General features: G+C 41.4%; 1 protein-coding gene across 4 annotated transcripts in view; it reads right to left on the bottom strand.

The window, feature by feature from the left end:
• The window catches only part of SASH1 (SAM and SH3 domain containing 1), a 190,552-nt gene that overhangs the window by 90,803 nt on the left and 73,828 nt on the right, over nucleotides 1-25,921 (bottom strand). For all 4 annotated transcript variants that reach the window (XM_010399170.4, XM_039568290.1, XM_039568291.1 and 1 more), the window contains exon 2: nucleotides 7,314-7,442. In XM_010399170.4, coding sequence (XP_010397472.1) covers nucleotides 7,314-7,442 — 129 coding nt within the window. The remainder of the gene's footprint in view (nucleotides 1-7,313; nucleotides 7,443-25,921) is intronic.

Raw genomic sequence — 25,921 nt, forward strand, 5'->3', positions numbered from 1 at the left:
TTCAACTAACTTCAAGACATCTACCTTGAGCAATATCCTTACTATTCCTTGAGGACACATGCTGGTGTTCCCCTACTTGGGGACTTAGAAGAAGCACAAGCTAGGGCTACAATTAGCTGACATTTGAAGTGCTGCCAGCTGTCTTCAACACACACAGATGGACTGGTGAGCAGTTGCTGGGGAACCACAGAAGGAGAGCACAGAGAGGCTGCCTGCGGAGTCAAGCTGACGCTATGCAAAGACAAAGAGGAGTAATCTTAATAGAAGACATCACATCTTTTAGGTTCATTCCTCTGTTGGTTTAGCTGCTATCACATTACGAAAGTCTGACACTCTTCTAACACAGCCAATACACATTGCTGTCCTTCCCAGAGTAATGCCACGCAGCTGGGTATTTTGGAAATCTCGTAATATGTGAATGGCAAGTTGGGCTGCACATCATAGAGACTGTTCACCACGGAGTTTGGGTGGGTTTGAGTTGATTTTGTTTGCTAGTTTTGGTTTTTCTGATTGTTTGGGTTTTTTTCCCCCCTCAGAGATGCACCTTCTTAAATGACAATTAAATTGATTTGCTGTCTTTTTAAACAATTGCATCCTTTGCAATGAAATTTACCAGCATGACACTGTACACTTCCAGTTTTGCTGTCACTTTTAAATTCTAAGGGGAGAAAGAAAAAAAAAAATACACAAAGGGAGCTAAAGTTAGTCAGTCAGTTACCCCTTCCCTCTAGTCCTCAGGCTCCATTGAGATTAAATCACAGAGTTAATACAAATCTAGTCTGTCAGTTCCAGCAGATCTGTGCTGTTTCTGTGATAAAAAAGAGCACAGTAAGAATATATTCAACTGATCTAAGGTTCAAAGTAAAACTCCTGCTGTATGTAAAGGGGCAAGAAAACTACTACAAATTATGTTAGAAGATTAAGAATACCTAGAAAAACACTTATAAAGCTAAAGAGAATTTCTCCCCTCCACAATTACCAGACTGCTAGAAGTGATTATCTTTTCTATTTATAACATAAATACTATTTTGTTCGTAACAGTATTACCAGCTCAGAACCTCACCCCCACCCCCCCAATTACCTTTGCCAACCTATTTTTCCTGTAACACTGACATTACCAAAAATACTTCAGAAGAGCAGAAGTGTTAAACAGAAGATCCTACTCCAAAAAGCAAGGATCCTCCAAGAGTATGAAAGGAAGATAAGGTCACCTAAACGATCACAGCTGCAGAGTCCACTGAGTCTCCGGCCTATAAATGAACAGATTTTGCCTAAGGGATTGTTCATAAATGGCCTTCCAACAAAAACAGTGGTGAGACTGCAGGGGATCATTAGCTCACAGAAAGTGGAGAGATTTTTACTTAGTCTGCTAGTGCTAAGCGAACTGTTTAAGAATGGTATTCACTTTGCTGCATATGGAACAAGCCTTCCTTTATTTTCATGTTTAATGCTAGCTCTATATTTAAATGCCTTTGCTGCCTTGGTGTGTGATATGAGACACTAAAAATAGCCTGTCTGTTCCAGAAGTTCCATTGTGTCTACCTTTGAAAAGCTCCATTAATGATGCAAATGTCACTCCGAATTTAACTTATGAAGATAAGCCTAAAATACTGAGAGACTGAGACTGCACACACAGTAAATCTCCATCAAATATTTTCTATGTGAATCTACTTTATGTACCTCATATTCAAGCTAAACCCCCTCTACTTCAATCTATACTGAGAAAAAAACCCCACAATAATGCTTGAAAGTCCACACCTTCTACTGCTACTTTTTCTTCTGCGTGTCTGCCCCATAAGGCCTGGAGACTCTCAAAAAATTAGGAAATCTTATCTGGGTGTTTTCCAGCTCTTTCGTGCTGTAGATACCTTTTTAATCAAACTCAGATGTTGTTTATACTTTGGAAGGCCTCTTGCAGCCAGCGAGACAAAACGAAACAGTGGGATCCCGTTCCAGTGAGATACAGAGGTGTCCTCTCAGGACATCGGTAACAGCATCCAGTACTGAATTTGCAAAGCAGAGGTGTTCATTTCATAGCAGGAATAATTAGTCTGTTCTAGGATCCTGAAATTTTAATGTAAGATGCGAAGAACGGCAGACATGGCTAGCGTCAGGTGTGGAGCAGACACGGGCACACTCCACAAACACGTTCAGCATCCCAACTCCAACTTTGGTGGCTAACTAACTCCCTCAAAGATTTTTTAAATATACTTCAATCACTGAGTGCAACTGTTCTGGGTATTTTAGCGTGCTTCAGCAAAGGATGGCTAGTTTCTCAAGTAGCCTGATGATACTGCCAACTAGACAATTTGTCTGGTACTACACATATATATGCATCTCTTATTACGCTATCACTCAAATTAGTAATAACTCTACTTTTGCTTCTTTTCCTCCCCTTTTTCTTGCTGGACATACCATTTATATGTGATGACATTATCTAGATGGTCAACTCCATCTGTAATCAAACAACTGTTTGTTGAGCATCTTTTAAAACCATGCACAGACAAGACTTAGGAAGACTACATGAATGTTGGAAACAGGACAAGAAACTTATGATGGTTTTATGACCATTTCTATTTTCTGGCTTTGCCTGTGTACACATGCAGGTATGGTAAAAACACATGGGATTAGGCAAATTAGTTTGCCCAAATGCATGCATTGTGCTTTACCAGAAAGTACAGAGATTCTGAACACTACCCCTTTTAAACATTGAAATTAATTGCAAGAATGTGGGGAAAAGGTATACTACTCTACCATTTAGCTTTTCAGTGACATTACCTTTATATAATTTGCAAGACAAAAGATGGATGCAACTTCTGAGTGCCCCAACTGCAGCTGTCAGAGTCCATCAGAAAATCTCAAGCTGTTCTTTGACTTCAAGATCATCAGCTACAATACAGACCATGGCAGCAGCAGTTAGCTGGCCACTGTCAGTGATGGATGAGACAACAGAATGCAGTTTGCTCTTTCACGGCTAAGTCAGTTGCCCCGCTGACAGGCAAGGCAAACCTGTTTTTGTCAGCGAGTCAGGCAGATATGACCCCAGAGACACAAAAGAAGCAGGTCCTAAAATTGTTTGGGTTGAAATGGATCTTGAAGATCATCTAGTCCCAACCTCACTGCAATGGGGTTGCTCAAAGCCCCATCCCACCTGGCTTTGAACAATTCCAGGGATAGGGCACCCACAGCTTTTCTGTTCCAGTGCCTCACCACCCTCACAGTAAAGAATTTCTTCTTCTAAACCTACCCTCTGTCAGTTTGAAGCCATTACCACTATCACCACGTGCCCTTGTAAAAACTGCCTCTCCAGCTCTCGTGTAGCCTCCTTTAGGTACTGGAAGGCTGCAGTGAGGTCTCCCTGGAACCTTTTCTTCTCCAGGCTGAACAAACCCAGTTCTTTCCTGCTCTGGATGCAGAGCAGAGCAGAAGGGAAGAATCACCTCCCTCGACCTGCTGGCCACACTCCTTTTGATGCAGCCCAGGATGTGGTTGGCCTTCTGGGCTGTGAGCACACTGCCAGTCATGTCAAGTTCTTCATCCACCAACACCCCCAGATCCTTATCCGCAGGGCTGCTCTTCATCCCTTCTCCTCCCAGCCTGTACCTGTGCTCAGGATTGCCCCAACCCATGTGCTGGACCTTGCACCTGGCCTTGATGAATTTCATGAGGCTTCTCAGGCCCATCTCTCAAGCCTGTCCAGGTGCCTCTGGATGGCGTCCCTTATCTCCACCATGTTGACCACTCCACTCAGCTTGGAGCTGTAAGCAAACTTGCTGGCGGTGCACTTGATCCCACTCTCCCTGTCACCAGCAAAGATGTTAAACATCACCAATCCAAATACTGATCCCTGAGAACAGCACTTGTCACTCATCTCCATTTGGATATGGAGCCATTGACCACAACCCTTTGAGTGTGACCATCCAGCCAATTCCTTATACATCCGAGTGGTTCATCCGTCTAATTCATGCCTCTCCAATTAAAGACAAGAATGTCATATGAACAGTTACAAAATACCATCCTCACAGAGTCACTTCTCTGGCCATAACTGCATTTTAGCAGATGTCCACCTCAATATTACCAGTGATACATTCATTATGGGCCTGAAAATCCACTCTATCTACTCCACCTGCAGTTTTTCCTCAGCCAAAAGCCCACATGGTATACAGGAATAGGCCAAATGCTAGGAAATGTGGGCAACTCCCATGCTGTTCACAAACATTAGTGTCCAAACCCAAGCACATTCTCCATTACAAAAACATAGGCAAAACTCCAAACACAAAAAGCAGTTATCGTGTTTAGGGACAACTTGACAGCATTACCATTTGGAAAATACTCTGTGTTCAGCTCCATCTGCACCCACTGTTTTGTTACAAGATATGCTGCTTTCCCAAACAATTTTACCAATTTCAATTTCAGAGCAGGATATCTAGACTGAAATGGCCATGGTCTGATAGGAAACGTTGGAGAGCTGATTAGAAAGTACAATATACAATCAAGATATCAACACTTGCACCCAAACAGCTTAAAATTATTTCAAAGGGTACAGAAGCAGCAATAAACAGTTCATATTTCAGTCCTTCCAATGGACGTGCTACAAAGGGCAATCTGGGTGAGCCAGTTCTAAATACATGCTCCTGCCAAAGCTCTGCCAGCTCAGGCACGTCTTTGTTGCTACACTGCTCCTCCTGACAGGGCCTCTCTGTGCACGGTTTAGAGGACACTTCAACCCATGGGGTGACCTGCTTTTTTCTCTTTGTTCAGAGCATTCAGTAAAATCAGCAATCTAGCCTTTTACTTTCTGCTAAGTATTATGCACTCATGCTGCCTTTCCATATGGATTCAGTAACCGTCACTCCAGCAAACCCCTGAAAATCTGCACTCACACTCCATGCATTTCAGTTCTGCTCTGTTCACTTCACTAAAGAGAGGGAGAAGACCACTGGGGAGGGGAGGACACCTCCAGCTCTGGCACAACCCCACTGCTGGGAAGAGAGGGTGTACAGACAGCACTGCCTTCCTCATCCCTGCTAGAAGAGCAATGTATGGCAGAGCAAGGTCAGCCTAGACTAACAGCCCAACAATAATGGTGTATAAAAATTTTGGAGCTGCATATATTTGCTATCTGGTGCATTTTTCTTTTTGCTATCTTAGCACATCTTGGATGTGCTATGAAGCTGGAATTTCCCCCAGCATTACTCCCCATTCACTATCCCCAAACATCTGCCAATACACTACCTTTCCTCAGGGTGTCAAGAGAGGAAAAACACCACAACAAATGACTCACTCTTCTGTTCTGTCTTTCACATTACCACTTCTGCAGTAACTTCAGCAGCTCTGCTGTTTAAACCAACTCCTGTTTGTACAGCAGATCATCAACAGGCATACTACTCCATCACACTGAAATCACATTCTGGTCTGCATGGCCATTTCCCCCTCCCTGTGTACCTACGTCAAGCCTGCCTATTTATTGATGAGAGCAAGTTTCAGCTGCAGTCAGCACTGTCTGGATGCTGGTGTTGGGCAAGTGAGCCAATATCTATAGTCTCATATGTTACCAGCAGAATGGCTATCTTATGTCTAGAAACTGTATTATAAGAGTGACAGATGTAGCAAAAATGGAGCACTAATTTAATTTTCAATTGCATTGTCTTCTGTCTGACCTGACAGTTCAAGAAGCCATCACTGAACCACTAGAGTAAGCAAACGCAGTATCAGAGACACTGAAGAGGAATTTCCAAGCTGTTTTTCACACAGCCACTTTCTCTGACTGTAGCTTCTCTGGAGCAGAATGAATCACTCGATGGTCTGTCTCGGGTTAGCTCACTTCTATTTAAAAACCAGCGTGAAGATCCGCACCTTTGATGTGAGTTAATTAAGCTCACATGGCTTTCTCCAGCCTGGCTTCTGCAGCTTCGGAAGCGAAGGCAGCCAAATTAGGCCCATCTGTCTAAATGGAAGGGACACCTCTCCCGCCATAAGGCACACTCCATTACCCAGCACAGGAGCTGCCTTCCAAGAGAACCAGGAAAGGGGGTTTCATTGCTGCCCACAGCTACCGAGAATACCAGGCCTGCCAAGCATGGGGGTTTTCGCGAGACCACAATTCTGTGCCATCAGTTTCTCTGCACAGAAGCCTCAAGGGTGTGTCTACAAAAGAATTTCCTGCAATAGCCTTTTGTTTAACCCTTGGAATTTCTTGGCAGCCACAGATCTGCAAAATACATTTGCTTTTTCTCCATTTAAAAATAAAAAAGGAACTAACAAACTTCAGTGGGGCAGAGGATGACTCCCTGCCTTGATTCTGCAGCCATTAATTGTGTAACTGAAGTTTGTAGTCTCTACAAGCTCTGGAAGCCTCTCAGTTGCTATCCTGGAATCCCAAAAAGAAAGTAACCTTAAATAATCTACATCATCAGGTATGGCTGTTACCAAGGTGTTCTCAAGGACTTGTGCCCCTGCCATGCAAGGAAAGTTGGGTGATTCAGCTGTCAGAAAAGACAGTTTCAAGAAGATCTACTGGCACCAGTGGGGAGGTTATCAAAAAGGTGTGTGGCATGAGAACAACAGGTATAAATTGCTATGGGGAGGATCTCACAGAATATAATTTAAAAATAGAAGTTAACTATAAAGACAGCAAAGCAGAATTAACAGGTTTCTCAGAGATGGTGCCAAGTCTCCATCCTTGGAGGTCTTCAAACTCAATCAGATAAAGCCCTGAGCAACCTGGTTTGAATTCAGTGTTGACACTGCTTTGAGCTGAATGCTGGATTAGGAACTTCCTGAGGTCCCTTCCACCCTGAAAGGCTCTGTGATTCAATGTTACCTGCTACAGGTTCTATAATGCATAATAATGGAAAGGGGTTCGCAGAACTGTTTACATTTGGGAGCCTGGAACCAGTTTTTGTACCCTGGACTCCTGAGAAGCGCCACTTTACAGTTTGTACAGTGCAGCTGAAAACCAGCACAGTTTCATTGTGCTCACACTGGGAGCGTCTTGGAGCAAGGAAACAATGCTTTTGTCATCTTGCTTCAGAGTTGAGGATTGCAACCAAATGTATGCAAGCAAAAAGTACTCTAATTAAAGGAGAAATAAGAAATGCAGACTCCAAGGCTTAATGAATCATAACAAATACCTAGAAAAAACCTAATCCAGCTAATTCCAAGTGTTTGAGTTGGCTGAAATGTTTGCATGCATGAACACAACCACGTAGAGTTATTTCCCTGGGTAGAACTGTTCAAGCTGTAATATTGATTCTTCATCTGGAGCATGAATGGCAACTATTTGTTAATACAGTTGTAACTTTTCTACATACCAGATCAAGGTCTTGGGAAACCCTCCTCTTGCGCAGCTCTTCCATCCTCTCACACACATCTGTGAAGCAGGTGTTATAGTAGTCTGCATACTGCTGTGCCAGATCATCAATATTTCCCAGTGACCCATCCTACAGGGAAGACACAGAAAACAGGTTAATCAATTCTAAAATCCTAATTCAAAGGTAGCACCACAACTCAAGGAAACTCCCTCCCTGCAGCACATCCAGCACATTGTGCTCAGGTCATCCTCTCCATCCCTATCCGAGAGCACGCTAACAGCAAGAAAGTTGGGAACTGCAGTACCAGAACAGCTCCTCACAATCAGGTGGGACTTTGTTAATTCCTACAGAGAGAAAGAAGGCAGGGACTGCAATGCACAGTGGTGGAACAACATATCCCTAGGCACTATCTGCCTCAATTCCCTCCCACCAACATATACTCATACTGCACCTGGTTCTCCCAAGCAGCTGCCCACTCTTCCAATTGGGAGCCAGTCGTCACACACATTTCACTGACTTTACTGAGAGTAGCCCTGCTTTGTGACGACTAACAGCAACTAAAACCATTACATTTCTTGCCAATACACCAAATCAGCCAGACTGCAAACAATGACACCCACAAAGACACTCTGCCAGTTGGTCTTTTAAGATGTACTGGAGGTGGAAACATGGTTTGCTGAGTCCCAAATGTCTGCTTTGCAGGGCAGTATTGCTACACTGCTAATAAAATGGCATAGCCAGAAATCTATATGCAACAATCTGTTAATTACAGTCCAAATTCATACTTTAAAAATGACGAACAAAGAAAATGAGAACAAAAAACCCCAATAAATAGGCTGGATTTTAAGTGTCATGAGAAACCTTTCTAAAGATCAGATATGTATGCTGCACCTGTGAGGTGAGGGGGTGGGCAGGTACAATATGCACACACTTAAGATAGGTCCAAAAGATGGGATGGAATAATCTTGCGTCCCTATTTGTCTAACTTGTGAAAGAGCATGAATGTTACTGTATGCATTCTTTAGAAGGTAACAATCTGCTCTCTGCGCCTATCCTGAAATAAATTTATGTCTTGATTATTAAGAAAAAGCTAAGCAACAGAGAAATAATGAAAAAATAATTATCCTAATAATATAGATAAATTGCAAGGTTGAGTTATAGCATATGAGCTAGAAGGAACTGTTAATTAGTAACCACACCTTACTGAAGCTGTTGTTACGTGGAAACAAGCATGTGGTCCCACTCTCAGGGTTCTGGACTATCCTGAAGAGGTAGGTTTGCTCTACCGAAGTATCACTTCCAGAGAGTTGGAAAAAACCTTCCAGTTTAAATCAAAGTGAAAGCCTATTAAGCCTCAGAGTCTGTGGAAACTACTTTCTACTCTTCTAAAGTGTAATTCCACATGCAAAACAGGTATCTCCTGAAACTTCTGCAGATTCCCTGGAAACCTTTGCACAGCTCACATTCCCAAAATTTAGAACAGCTTGCATTTTCTCAAAACTACTGTGTTCAGTACAGGTGGATACAATTTGCATGTAACTTCTTGGAGCAGCAGAAGCAAAATAACTACACTAAATATGTATCTACACTTTCTCACCCCCCACCCCCCATGTATTTTTTTACTGTAATTCCTATCTCTCAACCTGCCAAAGGTCTCACCTAGGAGATGCTTCAAGCATTAGAAGATTGGGGTCCTTATACAAATACACCTCTGGGAACTTCAGCCTTTCCAGAGCTTTGGACAAACAACTTCCCGCACTGCTAAGCAAGTGTATAGTTTATATGGTTAAAAAACCAGCACCTTTGAGAACACAACAGTGCTACCCCACCTTTACTGGAGCCACAGTGCTACCTGCTCACAGCAGAAGCCTATGTCTTCCTCCAACCACCTCCTTGCCCTCCATCACTTCCCAACAAGCTGGGCATGAAACTTGGACTCTTTGCCTGTACCACAAGTTCTAAAAATTTCCCAGTGCAACTGGACACTCCTCTGGTGGTATGCTTGCTGATCTCACATGCTGCTTTCACAGTGTTTGCACACTCAGTAGGAATGATGAGGGCTGCACTGCTGGGGAAAAAAAAGAACATTAAACTGAAAAAGCAACCCCAAAACTTAACCTTCATTTGGCTCACTTTTGTGGGCAATAAGAGAACCTGTGTGACTTCCAAAGAGACAGTGTGACATCTGAATCCCAGCTACTCAATCATAACAAACATCCCTCTCCAAGGGTCACCAAAAATTCTCACTTTGGAGTATCTTCCCCAGGCAGAGTCTGTTTATTCCTTGATAACTTTTGCCAGTTAAGAATATTCAAGGTGGAAACTGTAACGATAGAAGAGCAACACAGGAAAGCATAACTTTACTAGAATAATATGAAAACTGCCTATCAGTCCATGTCCTCTCCCAATTATGGAAACCATACATTTCATAAAGTAAACCTGCTCCAAAATATGTGTAATTTTTGAAGGTAATTCATGACTTTGAAATTGTCTAAAGTACTCCAAATCAAAACATATTATGTGAACTTTAGCTCAGCTGAGAGCCAGAAGGAGCTGAGGATCTCAGCACACTCCATTGCTCCTCCCCACACCCTCCCACAACTCCTCAGACCTGTGGTCACAGACTGTTTGCAGGATAGCAATGGCACTGCCAGTAGATCCAACGCAGCTGAACAAGTGCCCGTTTTTCGTTTGTACTGGTGTGCAGTTCACTGTGCTATTTTTAAAGGTAGCCTCCACAAGGCTGAAGGCTTCTGACTGTCCCTAGAGCAAAATTAGCTTGATTGCAGCACCCCAGTTAAAGCCTGCAGAACGTGGGCGGCCCCACTGCCAGCAAGCACGTGGCTGCAAAGAAAGGCCTATTCACAAGTGACCCAGTCCAGCAGTGCCGCCGTGTCCAGAGGAGCCGAGCTGCAGGCACCAGTCTGCCTGACTGACAGCAGGGATTGCTGGCAGCACTCGAGGCTTGCATGAGGGGGCTATGCTGCAAATGAAAACAAGCTTAATGTCCAAAAAAAGATGAAAAAATCCCACAAGATCTTAGAGACGAGAGTAGATAGCTGACACACATACTCACGAACAGCCTTGCCACATGCTTTTGCTGGGTTACCAGACCGAGGGCAGCTTTACGCAGCTGCCACTCCAAAAAGGCAGCATGCACCCTCCTAACTAGATGTGGACAGCTTTGGGGTTTGAAGCCCCATAGCTTCAAAACTAGAACAAAACCACAAACACTTGCATTTGCACCTCAGCTTGCCAGAAGGTTGCAGTGGAAAATACCGATTGAATCATTTGTGTCTGTGGTCAAGAGCTGCTTTTATGAGTTTATGCATGTGGGCAATGCAGAAAGTATTGGTTTTGTCAAAAGAAATACAGATACACAAATCAACCCAAGTGAAAGACAGCAAGCATCTCACAACCCACACCATCCACTCATGTTTCATGTAAGTGTCATAACTTAACAAAGGATTGTATATTTGATTTATATGACCTCAAATTTGATCCCTACATAGAGTTACCTCCATCATCCTCCTTTATTCTTCAATCACTACTAAAAACATGGCAAAACTTAGAAAAGAGAAGTTGCTTCATTTTTCTACTGCACTAATACTGGCCAAGAAGACATACTTTAGATATCACCAAACCACAAGTATAACTAATCTGAAGATGAATTTTGAACCATGGCATTTTGTCTATTCTTTAAACTGATCCCCTGACTTCTCCAAATAATTCTAAACTGTCTCACACAAAATCACCAGGAGTGTGCTTTGCATTTCTGTTTTGTTTTAGAGTATTTAAAAAATATTCATACACAAAACATTAGCTCCAGCTAGGTAAGTCATGCATTGTGTTACAAAGGGAGTCAAAGGAATAGTCTGAAAAGTTAAAAAAAAATCTCTAGAATTATTAATAAAATAGAACAATAAAAGCATTCATACTAACAGTATTTTTAAAATATTTCATAATGATGCATAAAGAGTAAGACCCAGTGTAAATTTTCATAGGTTTAGACAAATGTGGAGTGCCATTTTAGTTTCACAGGTAGGAAAAAACATACAGTTATTTAATACAAAAATTAGTAAGCCAATGCAATTTACAATGAGCCATCAGTTATGTACCACTATGTCCCACTATGTCCCATTTTGATATAGATGGGTTGCATATTTGAAACAGCCTATGTGAGCAATGAAAAAATATATAGCTTTCAAATTTGTTCTTACTGACATATCTGTAATTCAGAAGCCTCTGAAATGCTCTGAACTGTCAGTAACACTTTTAAAACCAAGACCTCATAATAAACTTTTGCATTTTGTTAAAAATTTAATACTTAAAAAAAGCGCTAGCATGAAGAGTGCTTTACACCAATTGTGTTTATTACCATGCAAACTGCAATGTTCCAGCTATATAATCCCACAGATCTTCTCTAGTGGAAAAAAATTTGTGAGCAATACAAATATTGAGCAGGAAAACCATTCCCCAAACACTTTATTGGTAAAAGTTACATGTTACCCCTAAGACTTCACTACTGCCTGATACCTTTCCACAAAATAGTTTTGATAGCCAGGAAAGTAAACAATCCATTATTTATAAAGGGTTAAACGTAAAATGAAGATTTAATAGTCTAATGTAAACAGAAGTTATCTCAGATTTCTATTTTCAGTTGTGAAGTATGTTCCTAAATTTCCATTTTATAATGTATGCATGCACCATTTTTTGGCACCATAAAACACAGAGCAAGATGATGAATTGCCCTGAAATTCCCAGAGAATTAGTTCTGATATGCATGTGAATACCAAAGGAATCCACTGGGATTCCTGTTAATGGAGTGACTACAAAGAAAAGTTGGAACGATTTGACACTTATTATAAAGTTAGAATTTATCGGTCACTGCACATCAGTTAGTTTAATGCCTTGGCAGAATCCTTTGTATTTGACATCTGAAAGTGTAAAAGAGAAAAATGTTTTGCTAGAGAGCTCTGCTGGCTGTAAAATTAAGTAAAAATACATTCATATTTTAATAGTGTAATAAAATGAAGACACTAATAGCTAAGGAGGAGTAACAGACTTTGCTAAGTAACAAATACATTTGATGAACCTGCACGTGTATCTAAATATTAGGCACTAGCAGAGCATGCATACTTTCTGCATAAACAAGATTTTTAGAAAAATCTTCCAAAAATACAACTATTTTACTCTATACTTCTCTATCTCAGAATCTGAAAAATGTATTACAAAGCTGCGTATTCCAGTGTGTCCTCCTCCTATTCTGGCAGATATTAGGAATGTCAAAAAAGACGTCTTGATTACTGGATATATGTGCTCACTCTCCCAGCCCCTGGGTGAAATTCACGTAACTGCATGAATCTCAGAAATGTAAAAAGATGTGGATGCTACAAGCCTGTTTGTTCAGCGAGACAGATGGGTCTCCATCTGTACATGGCAATGCATATTACAGCACACAGTGCAACTACACAAGTTCAGAACTTAAAAGCCACTGCAGCTATGGCCACAGCACATGCATAATCTGGGATCTTAGGAACGGGTCAGAAACTAGAAGGAAGACAATCTGACTTTTTTTCCTACTAAAGTATAAATGAATGTGGAAATGGCACTGGCAAAGAGAAGGTGCCCTTTCACAACGCTCAGCAATCATGCCCTGGCAAAGGCACGTTTTTTGACCTTCACAGGCCAAGATGAGAAAAATCCGTTTCCATGCCTGAAACACAGGACTACTGTGTGGAGAGTCACTGTAAACATTAGCAGCTAATTTCTGGCAGTTAGATTTTAACAGGGACGCCTACTAAAAATTTGTGGAACATGACCTTGCATTTCAATAATACCTTTGGTTTGGAAAGCTCTAAGAAGTACATAAATGAAAGCCAGAACGTGGGCCAGAGCAAACAGGCTTGTTTGGGGAGGGGAGACGGGTAAGAGGGAGGAGGGACCAAAAAGCAGTGAAATGAGAACATCTACTGAGGGAAAACATATTTGTGCCTAATAAACACCCTGTTTTTGACAGGACTCCATCTACATAGCACACATCCTACAAGATGTTTAAAGTTAAGCAGAACTAGCTTAGCTAGAAAGCAAGGGATTATCAGATTTTCATGGGACAACTTTGACTAAGATGCCAGCCCTTTTTAAATGTTTTTACTAATCATAAAAGCTTGAGAAACTTTGCATCCTTCCCTCAGTGACCTTGGACTCGTGGCAGAACTCTTTGCATTCCAAAATATACTAATACCTGAATTCAGGCTACAGCTGATTAATCTGAGACACTGTGTTCCAGGTTCCTTCCCGGTGCTTTCTAAGGAGGCAGATTGAAATCAGATCCAAACCTTTTCCAAACAGAGAGTTAAGCCTGCATCCACCTCTCTGGCTAGAGCTTGCATCTCATTTTCTACAATAATACACAGTGAGGACAGGCATCTATAGGAAAACCTGCAGAGCTTCATGATAATCCTATCTGTTCCACAGTTCTGACCCTCTTACCTGTCCCTTGCTACCAATGTATTTCTACTAGGAACAGGGCTGATGTTTTGCCTTCTGGCACAGCTTCAAAATGGTTGCATTAAAAATGAACCCAACAAGCTTCTAGAGAAACATTCTCTTCTATTCTTAGGGCTCAGAAAGGACAGTCTTCCATTCAGCAGAGTTAACAATTCCACTATCCATGCAATGACAGGTTCAAAGTCTGTCTTGACAGTCAGCAGGGTCAGAAATGTGAATGAGACAGAAGTGCAAGGCCAGGCAGCCAGCACTTGCCTTGATTTCAGAAGGCATAAAATACTCAGTGTACAAGTCATGACATTTTTATATTGAGAACAGCTATTTTTGAGGATGCTGAAAAGTTGTCATGATTCCCTTGACCTCTCTATAGCCGGACACTGTGAGAACAAAGAGAACACACAGAGCAGACCGATTCAATAGACTTTCCATTAAGTTTTATGGCATCTGAGGGTTGAGTCATTAAACTATGCGGCTTTACAGACAGAGTTACAAAAATAGATGTGATGCTACTGTGTCAAGCTCTCTGCAGCATGGTTAAAACGGTTATAGATTCTGTACAATAAGCAGAAAGCACAATGGTATACTTTGATATCAAAGATTTTGCAGCACTTATCTGAAATAACTCATACAACCCACTGAGTTCAGAGTGGTCACTCTAGACCCAGAAAATTGAGATTAAACTACAGCATTATGTAAGGTTTTTTTCTTTTATATACATATATATGAAACTTTTCCTTATCTTTACATCAAAAAAACCCCTTACTCTTTCAAAATTCTGCAAATAAAGTGTTTCCTTCACCAGTAGCACAATAGTCTTTTTCACCCCCTCTTTTTACTCTAAAGCCCCAAAGTCTTTGTCAAGAAGGCGCAACAAAGCATTTCTGGAAAAAACATTCTGAGTGTGACTTCTGCTTTTCCCTCTGTAAATTAAAATAAATTTGAAAGCACACTACTGGGATCCCTCTTTGTAGCTTGCAACCAAGGGAGTCCTCTGTGGAAAAAATAAAAATATATGCATGCTAACCAAAAAGTTGCATCTATGTAAATGTACATTCCAACATACTTAAAATGTCAGTATTTATCACAAGTAGAACCAGGTCTTGACAGACAAGAATATATGCAAATTTTATTCATGAAAGTTAGTTCAAAGCACCCTTAATGTCCAACTTCCCTAATAACAGTATATTATCTTCTATCCTCCTTTCCCTGACGTGCTCTGCACTAAGCTCATCAAAATGGAACTCAAAACCCTTGTCTGCTCTGATACCCAAAAGGCCACAACTACCCAACAGACTGGTCAGCAGTCAGGTACAAGTTGCCACTGTCAGCTTGTAGAGCAGAGTAAGTTAACTCCTTAAGCCATGCAATAGCTGCACCTGACATCACCTCTCATTAGTTTTGTCTCCCTTGCTCTCACTGCCTCTTCCTTTTGCACAGTCTGCTGAGACTTTTTCTCAGATTGAGTGAAAATTTGTCACTTCATGTGCACCAGCTGCAGTGGATTCTAGCCTGAGTCTTGGAGCAGAGGCAAATGGTAAACAAAAGAATGGCAAGGGTTAAGAAATGTACATATATCTGATAAAAGCAGATTATCTCCTGCACTAAGGAGATGGAGGTGAATTTCTGGTTCCAGATTTGGGAAATTTAGCATATATTACGGGGGTGGCTTCATGTCTGAGGTAAGTCAGGGTCTAAGAAAATAGATATGCAAAAGCCAAACATCTCAAGTAGATGATGAAATAAGTATTTCAGGGAGTTAGCCATATCAGCTGCAATAGTGAAGGAGTTCTTATTAAAGCTCTTTTCCTTATGTTTAGTAGCAGCACAGTATGACAAAACCAAATCTTCTGTAATATATGGGACTACATAACTGAGGTGTGAGTAATCATTAAAATAGTAGTGTGAAAAAATCTAAACAGAAAACATGTAAAGAAAAAATATTTGGATATTTAAAGGCAAAACAGAGTAGTCAACAGTATTTCAGGACAAGTGTGTAAGCTCAGCAAGTCTTGTTTACATTTTTTCCCCAAGGTGTTAAAGTTGGTCAGAGAAAGCAAACTTTGGTAATGGTTATGTGCTAGTTTTACTAACAAAAGGACTTTTCCAAGTGTCAAGGCAGGAGAGAATGACTGCCTTTAGTTTAAACTCTGCTATGCTTTTCCCCTGGACAGTTTGGCAGAAGGAGGACACACCTTGTCCAGAAAAAGGAAAGTTCACTCAAAAAAAACTTCTCATCCTTTTTTCTCTGTTCCCCCTGCCCATTTCCCTTGCCTCTTCAGTGTACTGTTGTGCACTCCTTGCTGCTTTACTTTGAGAGCCAGGCCCCAGATCCTGGGCAGGTCCCTATGGACAGCAGTTTCCCCCAGCCTACCAAAACCCAGCAGGCTTTGGACATGCACCAGTAAAAGAGAACACTCCATGCCTTCCCTCATTTCTTAGCACCCCAGCAGCTAAATCCTGCGTGGGACCTTCCCCCCAGCTACAGCTAATGAAGAGTCGAGGAGAGAGCACAGTCCCCTCCCACTCCGAAGGAAATCCAGCACTGGAAAAGCCCAGCAGGGATGCAGTCACCCCACGTTTCTCGTGGCTGGATTAGCCCATCATCTCATCTGTGCTTACATGGCAAGAACTACGGGACAGCACCCAGCTTGGCAATGAGCAGCCCAGCATTTAGAAATCCTGCTCTTAAGAAGATGGGTGTGACAGCAAGCACAATTACTTACTCCCACTTGTGCCATTTTGGAGGCTGACTTCCAAGAGGAAGGTGCTCTCCTGCTATCCATGTTAAGGTTTCAGAAGGGGCAAAGGAAATCTCAGAATATCTGCCTTCACTTCAAACTCTGTTTTTACAAAGCATGAAAAAACACTTCTCTGTACACCAAGGCATGACAGGATCTCTCCTCTTTTTTGGGAGTAGGTACGGAAATCAGCAATCTTGGTTGAGGCACCCATCAGCACAGAGCACTGCGTGCCCCAGAGATGCAGTCCTTGACTTACTATTGCAAGCACAGAGGTGCAAGCTTCTAGCTATGGAAAGCCAGAATGCTGATGTTTAAACTGCTTTCTCAAACTCTGCTACTTTTCTGTTTCTTCCTGCTGGAAATTCAGCAGCTTGCAGCCTAGAGGATACACCCGACACTTCTACATAAGCAGGGACTAACCTCGCCCTCACTCCTACCACTTCCTGACGGGGCGTCTTTTACCGGGAAAGGAAACAACTGTAATTGAGCATGGCAGCAATCCATGTTTCCCCCTGTAATCTTAGCAGCAGAAATGGTTTCCTGTAGCTCCCATAAGAAGCTGCGCCCAGGCTCCCCTTCACCAATGCCGCCCATCCCGCCTGCCTGTGCTATCCCTGCAAACCTGCAGGGACTGCATGCCCTGTGCTGGCACAGAGGGGTGGTATTAATAAACTATCTTAAATAGACACCCCACATTCATATAAATAATCTGAAACCAGAAAGGCTGACTCTGCCCTGAACCACTTCAGTGAAGCCTCAGCTTTTGACTCTTAACAGAGGCATGGCACTGTTAACACAGTCTCAACCACTGCAGGTAGCATACAGATGAACTAAATATAAAACTGCTCGTGCAAAACTTCATGGTGCTGGGCTCAGGTTTTTTATCGCCTTAACTAAGCTTCTTCAAGTCTCTTTGGAGAGTGTTTTATTTAGGAACAGTAAAGCACAGTTATCAGGGGGTTTCAGTTCATTTAATTAAGTTGAATACAATTACACTCCAGTGGGTCTTAAAAATGCAAGAATCTATTTAAATATTATTTAGATGCATATCTTTTAACTACCACAGATTGCACAGGGCTTCATGTTTATATCAATTAGGGATATCAACCTAGCAATAAAGAACTCTATCTCTTGCCAGCTTATAATCCTTTCCACTCTGGGATCCCATATTTTATTTACTCATTTCCCTTTATCTGTGTACAGAAAAGATGGGCTTTTTGCATTCCTGTGTGCTCACACTGCTTCATCATTGCCAAAGTACTTTCTAATTAGGCTAAATAGGCCTCTTATACAAATAAAAGAGGAATATTTCTGCCCACCAACAGAGCATATCCTATGGAGTCTGGGTTTGAATAACTGTGTGGTTGCTGTATCTCCCAGGTATTTCAAGCCCATATTTCTCTGAAGGGGTGACATGAAAGGATGTCATGTGCCTGTTTCAAGGAAGTGCTTAATCCTGTGGCTGCTGTCAGTCCAGTGGCTCTGCCCACTGATAAGAGACATGGGGATGTGAAGTGAAGCTGCATCAGAGGAAGTTCAGATGGGACATTAGGAAAAGGTTCTTCACTAAGACTGTGGTCTGTCACTGGAACAGGCTCTCCATGGAACTGGTCACAGCACAAAGCCCGGCAGAGTTCAAGGAGCATCTGGACAATGCTTTCAGTCTTATGGTTAAGCTTTAGGTAATCCTGTGAGGAGCAGGAAATTGGACTAAATGGCCCTTATGGGTCCCTTCCAATAAATATTCTGTGATTCTATGTTGCTTTTACTGGAGACTGAATGAGTTACTCAAGTGTTGCACATCACAGAGATGCACCTCAAACTGAAGCACAGAACAGTTTGAAAAGCGCCATATGGCTAAAGAGATCATAGAGAGCAGAAGCTGGCAGAACCCCAGTGTTAATGAAGCTCGCAAAAACCACTGTCTCTCTACAAAACCTGGTAGCTGATTCTCACCGACCCAAGGCCCTGAACCACAGGCTGAAAGAAAACAGCTGTAGATAAAGACACTTGGACTTAGCTGGCAAGCTAAGCCCTCACTTGAGCAACATCTCAATGCATAGCAACTTGAACATCAAAAGGAGAACATCCTGCTAACTAACCATTTGTCAAAACAGCTGTCATGCCAAAGAAAAATATCTCACCTAGTTGTAAAAGTGACAGTAACATGCAAAGAAAGTCTCAGATGGAAGGAGTTTTCTCACAGACTCTGCTTCTCAGATGAAAAAAGTGACCACAGTCTCAGGGAACACCACCCCATAAACCCAGCAAGAGTGGCACGACCACCTCTGTACCAGGATGCATCTGAAGCAACACAAAACCAGCGGGACACTCTCGGAGCAAGATGTTACACCACTTTTCACAGTACGTACAATTATCAGTTTCAAAACAAAGGATGTACAGTAAATAAGCTCCTTCATTCACAGAGAATTAGGATTTGAAAGAAAACAAAGATTTTGCTGTATGACTCTTTCAAAAGGAAAGGAAAATCATGTATTTTCAGATATGGCAATCTCTTCAAAGCTGGAGAGGTGCAGTCTGGTTCAGAAGGAGTTACATGCAACCAGAGCAACAGGGCATCAGACTGTCTCCATGAAAAAATTAATTGCACTCTCATCCCCAGCTTGTTTTAGCTAACCAGCCTTCTGCTACAAATTACCCATTCAAAGCATCTGCTGGTAATACCTTGATGGGTTAGTTTTACATTACTCATACACACATCAATGGTTACCCACCTTTAGCCTGCATTTGTCTCTAAGCAAAAACAAAACAAGGTGCAACCAACTAGATGTGAAGGCTTACTTTGCACTCTGATATCCCTACTCAGTGCCTGAAATAAGCCTTTTCATTTCTGAACCAAGCTTAAGTCTCCATTATTTATTTCCCATGTGCTCCTGATGTCCACACCATTCAGCCACCTCCTCTGGGCCTCCACGAAGCCAGCCTGCACACTGACCTTCCTCTGCCAAGGTCCCAGTGCGTGCTCCAGTCATTTCCTGCCATGAAGGCGGCAATTCTTCCTTTCACATGATCCTTCTAAATCCCCCTTCCTAGCAGTTGCAAGTTACCCTTCTCCGCTGGGACTCTTTTCACTTTTCTGGCCACAGAAATACAGCTCTGGATACTGACTCACTGCACCTCCATCCCCTGTCATCCTCTGTTTCCGCTTTATATGAGAGGTATTTTCCTAAGAGGGGCGTATGTCTGGAGAAAAACCCCTGCTTCAGTCTTTTAATTTTTTGGTTTTGTAAACTGCTCAAGCGCCCCCAGCAACAGATCTGCCTACGAAAGGCAGAAGGGTCAGCAGGAGTTAACATACCTTTTTATATCCCTTTCCTCTCTCTTTCATGGCAGTTTATAAAAAAAAATAACTATCTGTAAGCATTCTGCAGTAGTTGTTATTAGGTTTGGCAGACGAAAAATGAAGATTTGTACAATCTTTTGTATTCTATGTACACTTGAGACAAGAATTAAAACCCACAAGTAACTTGGCAAAGATTACTTGAAGAAAGTACCATTCCATCAGAGAGAAAAAGCAGCATTGAGAACATCCACAGGTTTTTTTTTTCCTCCTACTTTTGGTAATTAGGAACTCAAACTCCACACTGACCAAACCCAGTGAGACTCATCATGACTAGGATAACAAGGACATGCAGAAGGATGCCTTTCCCTTCTCATTTATGTGTGACCACACACCGTATGTGTGATGAAGCTACTCTTCATCATCACTACCATGCCAGTATTTTGGTGAGGTCCTTGACCTTATGTTCTCTGTTAATTTCCTGAGTTTAGATAGCTATCATGCAAAGCTTAGGTTTTACAAAGTTTATCCATCTGCACATATATACTCACTCCCTGACACAAAATCTAAACAATACATTGCTGGGTTTGGGCTGAGCGGGAAACAATACACTTCACTGAACTGAAACACCCCAGTGTCCCTTCAATTCACTACACTTCAGAACATGGCACTACAGTGGAGAAGGACTGCACAGGATTAGACTCCATTTCTTGTCTCATTGTAAGACACTCCAAATAAAGGTAGGTATAATTAGAGAGGAAAACAGAATTTTTAAGGATGGGCAGTCCTTTTTGCACTACCTACAACTGAGCAGTCTCCACTGATTAAACAAGAAACAAAACAGACCTTTCCCCCAAACCTCAGAAGAAAAATTTCCTCTAGAAATTTCCTCTCCTTACCAGGTTTCTTGGTTTTGAAATACAGTATCTTTACCAGTCCTCTGATAAAATGTTGCACAGGGAAATCTTTCTCCCCAACCTTTGTATAAAACATGATATATCCCCAAACACACTCTGAAGCATCATGTTTTTCAAGTGTAAACATACAGTCATCTTGAAGATGGAAACCTGAAGACAGGAACCACAACTGACATACAACATGTAGTCTGCCCACACCTTTTCCTGTTTTACAATGGTTATTTATGAATTCTAAGGTGGGAAAGAAACCTAATAATAGAGTAGAAATCACAACCTCCAAGTTGTGGTGGATATTATGTATGAACGCAAACACACTTATGTATAAAACAGGATTTTTCTTATTTTCATCCTCAGAGATTATGAACTGCAGTTTAAATGCAAAGGACTTATCATCAGCTTTCAGAGCTATTGCACTAAAGTGGCCAACCACTGAAAGCTCCAAAACTCACAAGTATCAAATATTATTCTGTACAACTAAAGGCTACGTTAAGTCTATGCAGTGATATTGATAACAATATGAAAGCATGTATGACATGGATGGTGAAAGAGATGACTTTTAATTTAGCAATAGAAAATAAGTGTTTTCAATTTGCATTCCATCCCTAGGATTGCACTAGAAATTTCTGGTGTAAAAACCCCTTTTGGCTGAGTGGCAATATGCAGGATGTGTCTGCTGGAAAACTGCGAGCACAGCATCCAAAGGGAAGGAAAGTGTTTCAGAACTGTAACAGATATGGATAAACAGAGATAATAAACAGGCAGAACACAAACATACAAACATCCCTGCAAATGTAAAATGTGTAAAACCCACAGATTCTTAAGCAGTGACATATAATTTCTAAAGGTATATCTTATGAATCACAAGATATTATTCTGGCAAGCCAAATACCTTAAAAGCCTAAAATGCCATTTTTTCTGAAGTGCAATGTAATGATATACAATCAGCTCTAGCACGTGTTTTCATCCAAGCTCCAGCTGTGGATGTGCACTCGCCGACGGAACTTTTAATAGTGCCACCATGGTGCAATGAGCTCTCATTTTCCTCCATCGAGTTAGACTGGGGTTACAGTGAAGCCAAGAGCAAGCTCTGCAGAGCAGGGTCAGCCTATGCTGGCATTGAAAGGGGCAGGAGGCTCAACTCATCTGAACTTGTGAAAGAACAACAAAAGATGCATTTTCCTTTCTTCTTAAAAGCCTACAGGCCAGACATGGCTCGGCTATAAATAAACTTGTGCCTTAGGCTCCTGAAGTTTCTATGTAAACAGTGCTGAAAGCAGACCCTTTATCTTTTGTTTCTTTCTTTATCTTTTGTTTTCATCATACGTATCAGCACTGCACAAAGCATCTTCAGTTGCAGGTGAGAGGGTTAGGAGCATCTCACAATCAAAAGATTGCTCATATACTCTCAATTTAATATTGTAACAAGCATAGTACTGTTTCCACTATCATCTATTAGCTCTTGTCATGCTTGCTGCAAAGCTTTCAAAGCATTGCTTTTATTATTATATTAAACAGTTACCTAATCTCCTTTACACACACTCCCACACACAAAGAATATACTCCAGGTGGAGAACACCATGAGATTAAATATTAGTAGGCTGTTACCCACAAAGAGCAAAAAGCACTGCATATCATCATAAATACAGCGACAATAACGAAACATTAAAGGATGTATTCTTGATAATTGTATTACCATGCTTGTAACCTTCAGGGTGTATGTTTACCCATGCACATGAAAACAGACATATTTTCTCCATCTGGAGGCCTGATGGCACAAACTGACCTCAAGAGCATATCCCCATGTCCATGCAGGGTCACAGGGAAGTCAAATCACCAAAGTCTAACGGGCTTGTAGCAGATCAGATCCATAACAGCACTCCAACCAGATCGCACTCAGATTGTGACATGGATATTAGAAACCAGTTCTCCAAATTATTGTATGACTTTCCATTAAAAAGCCTGAAATGTGATTTATAAATTATTGTTGTATTATATTCTTAAGTTTGTCCATCCAATTTTCCAGCTACGCCCTGCTTAAAACTGTTTTCCAGATAGGTTATACAATCCCCACTCTCAATTTTCAGCTCTTCACAGGAAACGTGCCTCTAAAACTAGTATGTAGCTCAAAAATGCTTATACAGGTGTCATTAGAACTTAAACCATTAGGTATTTTATTATACTAATCTTAGTTCAAATAAACCTGGTCTTATAAGTCTGTGTTTCAAAACATGGCAGTAGACAAGAAAGCTCTGCTATTACCGTAAGCCAGGAAAAATGTTCCCCTTGCCTCAAGAAGATGAAAGCAGAGCCAGCATGCCCACACCTGACCCACACCACAGCAACTGCACTCTGGGGGAGAGGGCACAGGTAGCTCCTTTTAAAGTCGTTATTTTCAATAATGGAAATCTCTGTTGTGAACTCTTGTGCCCAAAAGGTGTTGTAATTTTTCCCTGCCAGTGAGTTAAGTCTCTTGATGTCACGCAGAAGTAAAACCCCTTCATATTTCTATCTAATCCCACAACATGTCTACATGTATTTTAATGGAGAATGTTTTTATAGTAGAAACTAGATTTTTAGATTTGCACATATGAAACCCAGTTTCTTCCTTTTGTCCCATGAAAAACACAGAATTCAGATCCTTGCAAAGTCATCTTAGCATCCCTGCAGTCACAACCACGTTCCTCCTCCTCCCACCACTAGTAATGGCATCAGACAAAGTGCCAGGTTCACTAGTCATCAGCTGCACCAAGCGATCACCAAGAGGAAAATTGTTAGCAGCACTTAAAACAGATATTGTGACAAATCACTTTGCTGGGTCATTACAAAGTAATTCCTATTCATCCTGTGTTTCTGAACCTCCTAAAGTACGAACGCAGCGTGTACTACAGCCGTTAATACTGTGACAACAGGGTAAGTAGAAAAGAAGAAAGCCCAGGCTGCTGCATTAATGAAGAGCTACAACCATAGATTCCAAATGACAAGAGGGGGACCGGAAAGGTGCAGGAAGCGGGGCGGGGTGCACCAGCACTGAGCACCCTCTCCTCCACAATGCCACCTCTGAAAGGAAAAAAATCCAGAAGGAACATAGCCCAGGGCCAAATCTGAAACAGTTCAACTGGGTCTGGAAGGAGAAATTCTGACTCAAACTCCTTTGCCCTGGGCACTACCCACTCCCTCTGTCCCTTGGCCTGGTGCCACATCCAGCAGTGACCCCGTGCTGCATTGCTGCGCCCTGGTCCCTACACTCTGCTCCTGTTTGCACAGCACTTTATACAATCAGCACTTATTTACACAGATTTCTAGACAGCATCAGACTAAGTTAAATTAATCATTATCTACTTCTGGAAAATGTCATTTGCTCTAAGATATGCTACAAGTAAGAGGTTCTCACCTGACTATAGAAAATGGTAGCCAACATGTGTAGCACAGTACATTGCACTCCATGTAATAAAAATCCTTTAAGTGCTTATGTGCAACACCATCTCATTTTCCACATCAATCTTCACATTTTCGTTCTATTTAGAGACTGCCATTTTTTTCATATCCACAAAAGGAAGAAGGCATCATTACAGGCAAATTCTGGCGATCTTGTATTCCACTGCTCTTAAAAAACAGAGAGAGATTGGTTGACTGACTTTCAAAAGATAAAAAAGTATGAAGAAAAAGAGTATTTCCAAGTTGGTATTCACAGCAAATCAGCAGGAGAAAGAATTTGCTTTCAAGAAAGAATGAAGAAGGCACCAGAACCAAAAGCTCTTATCACTCCTCATGGCGTAGGGTCTTATGGGGACTAAACTCTCTGATGGAGACATCTGTTTTATGTGCCCTGACGTGCAAGAAAAAGCAAAGACCAAAGGTTATCTCTGTGAGCTGTCTTTCTTCATAAAGGGATTAGCATTGCTGGGCATAACATTTCATGGAAAGGGAAAGGAGATGCAACAGGTTAAGTTTAAATTATAGAATTGAATCCAACACCTAAACTGACAGTCAGTCGCTCTCTGTTTTGACTTCTTTATTTGAAAGCAAAATACCCTCTGTGGTTTTGTAAAATAGGAAAAATAATATCTGCTAGTTTGAAAGCAGAGATCAGGCCTTCTGGGTTTATCCTCATTGTTGCAAGTGGAATATGATTTAGAAAACGTGCTCCAAATAGAAGTTGGAACAAAAATGTTTTGAATCAGAATATCCCAAAGCACTTTTTCAGTTAATTACACAGTGCCACAGGCACTTTGCTGACATGTCTTCAATAAAAATCATAAAAAATGAGTATATTGCATTTTCAAAAGCACATTCTACCTGAAGCACCTATTCAGTTGCCTGCAGTTTTCCACAGAGCTGTGCTGTGTCCATGATTTCAGCAGGAGTGGCCTTTTGGTGCCAATCTGACACCAGAAAAACAGCCACCCAAAGAGAAACTGGGAGAGCAACAGAGTAGAGATTTCCACTGGAGGTTACAGTGATTTAAGGATGGTTTAAGGAAGAGCTATCCTGGAAGCAATCTTTGGCTGGTGTTAGCTGCCACAACTCCTCCTGGCAGTTCTACAACTGCTTTTATCGGTCAGGGATCTACTTCCCTGATCCTTCCAGATATCCAGACTCCCTGGCTTAATATCAAATTCCTCTTCCCGAAGTATGTTAGCCAGTATCCAATTACATGTTATCACAGTACCATTATCAGCTGGTGTCTTTCTCTCTTTTGGTTTTTTTCTTTATTACTTTGATAAGAAATTCAAATAGTCACTTAAACATGGAGACCAAGATAGATTATATATGTAAATAGTAGGGCTCTTGGTAGCCAAGTGAGCTTTATTGTCCTCAAAATACTCTGTTCTCTTCAACTAACAGCAGATGGTGGGAAAGGACTGGTTTTCTCTCAGCATAACTGCAAAATACTATCAAAAAAGAAATAATTTTCTTTTTGTTTCACTTGTTATAGTTGATTCAGTAGTTTGAAACAAGAAACTAGCTACCGCTTTGAAATAAAAAGCTGGAAAGACTTCTAATTTTGTGGCATCTCTTTCAAGTTCTGCTGTATCTTTTGCATCTTGGCCATTGAAGACAAAATCTTCTCACACAAAAAAGACACTTTCTTTAGTGAAATTCCTGCTCTATTAAAATTGTTTCATTTTGCCAGTGATT

This window comes from Corvus cornix, chromosome 3, assembly GCF_000738735.6.
Source record: "Corvus cornix cornix isolate S_Up_H32 chromosome 3, ASM73873v5, whole genome shotgun sequence".
In the NCBI taxonomy this organism is placed as follows: Eukaryota; Metazoa; Chordata; class Aves; order Passeriformes; family Corvidae; genus Corvus; species Corvus cornix.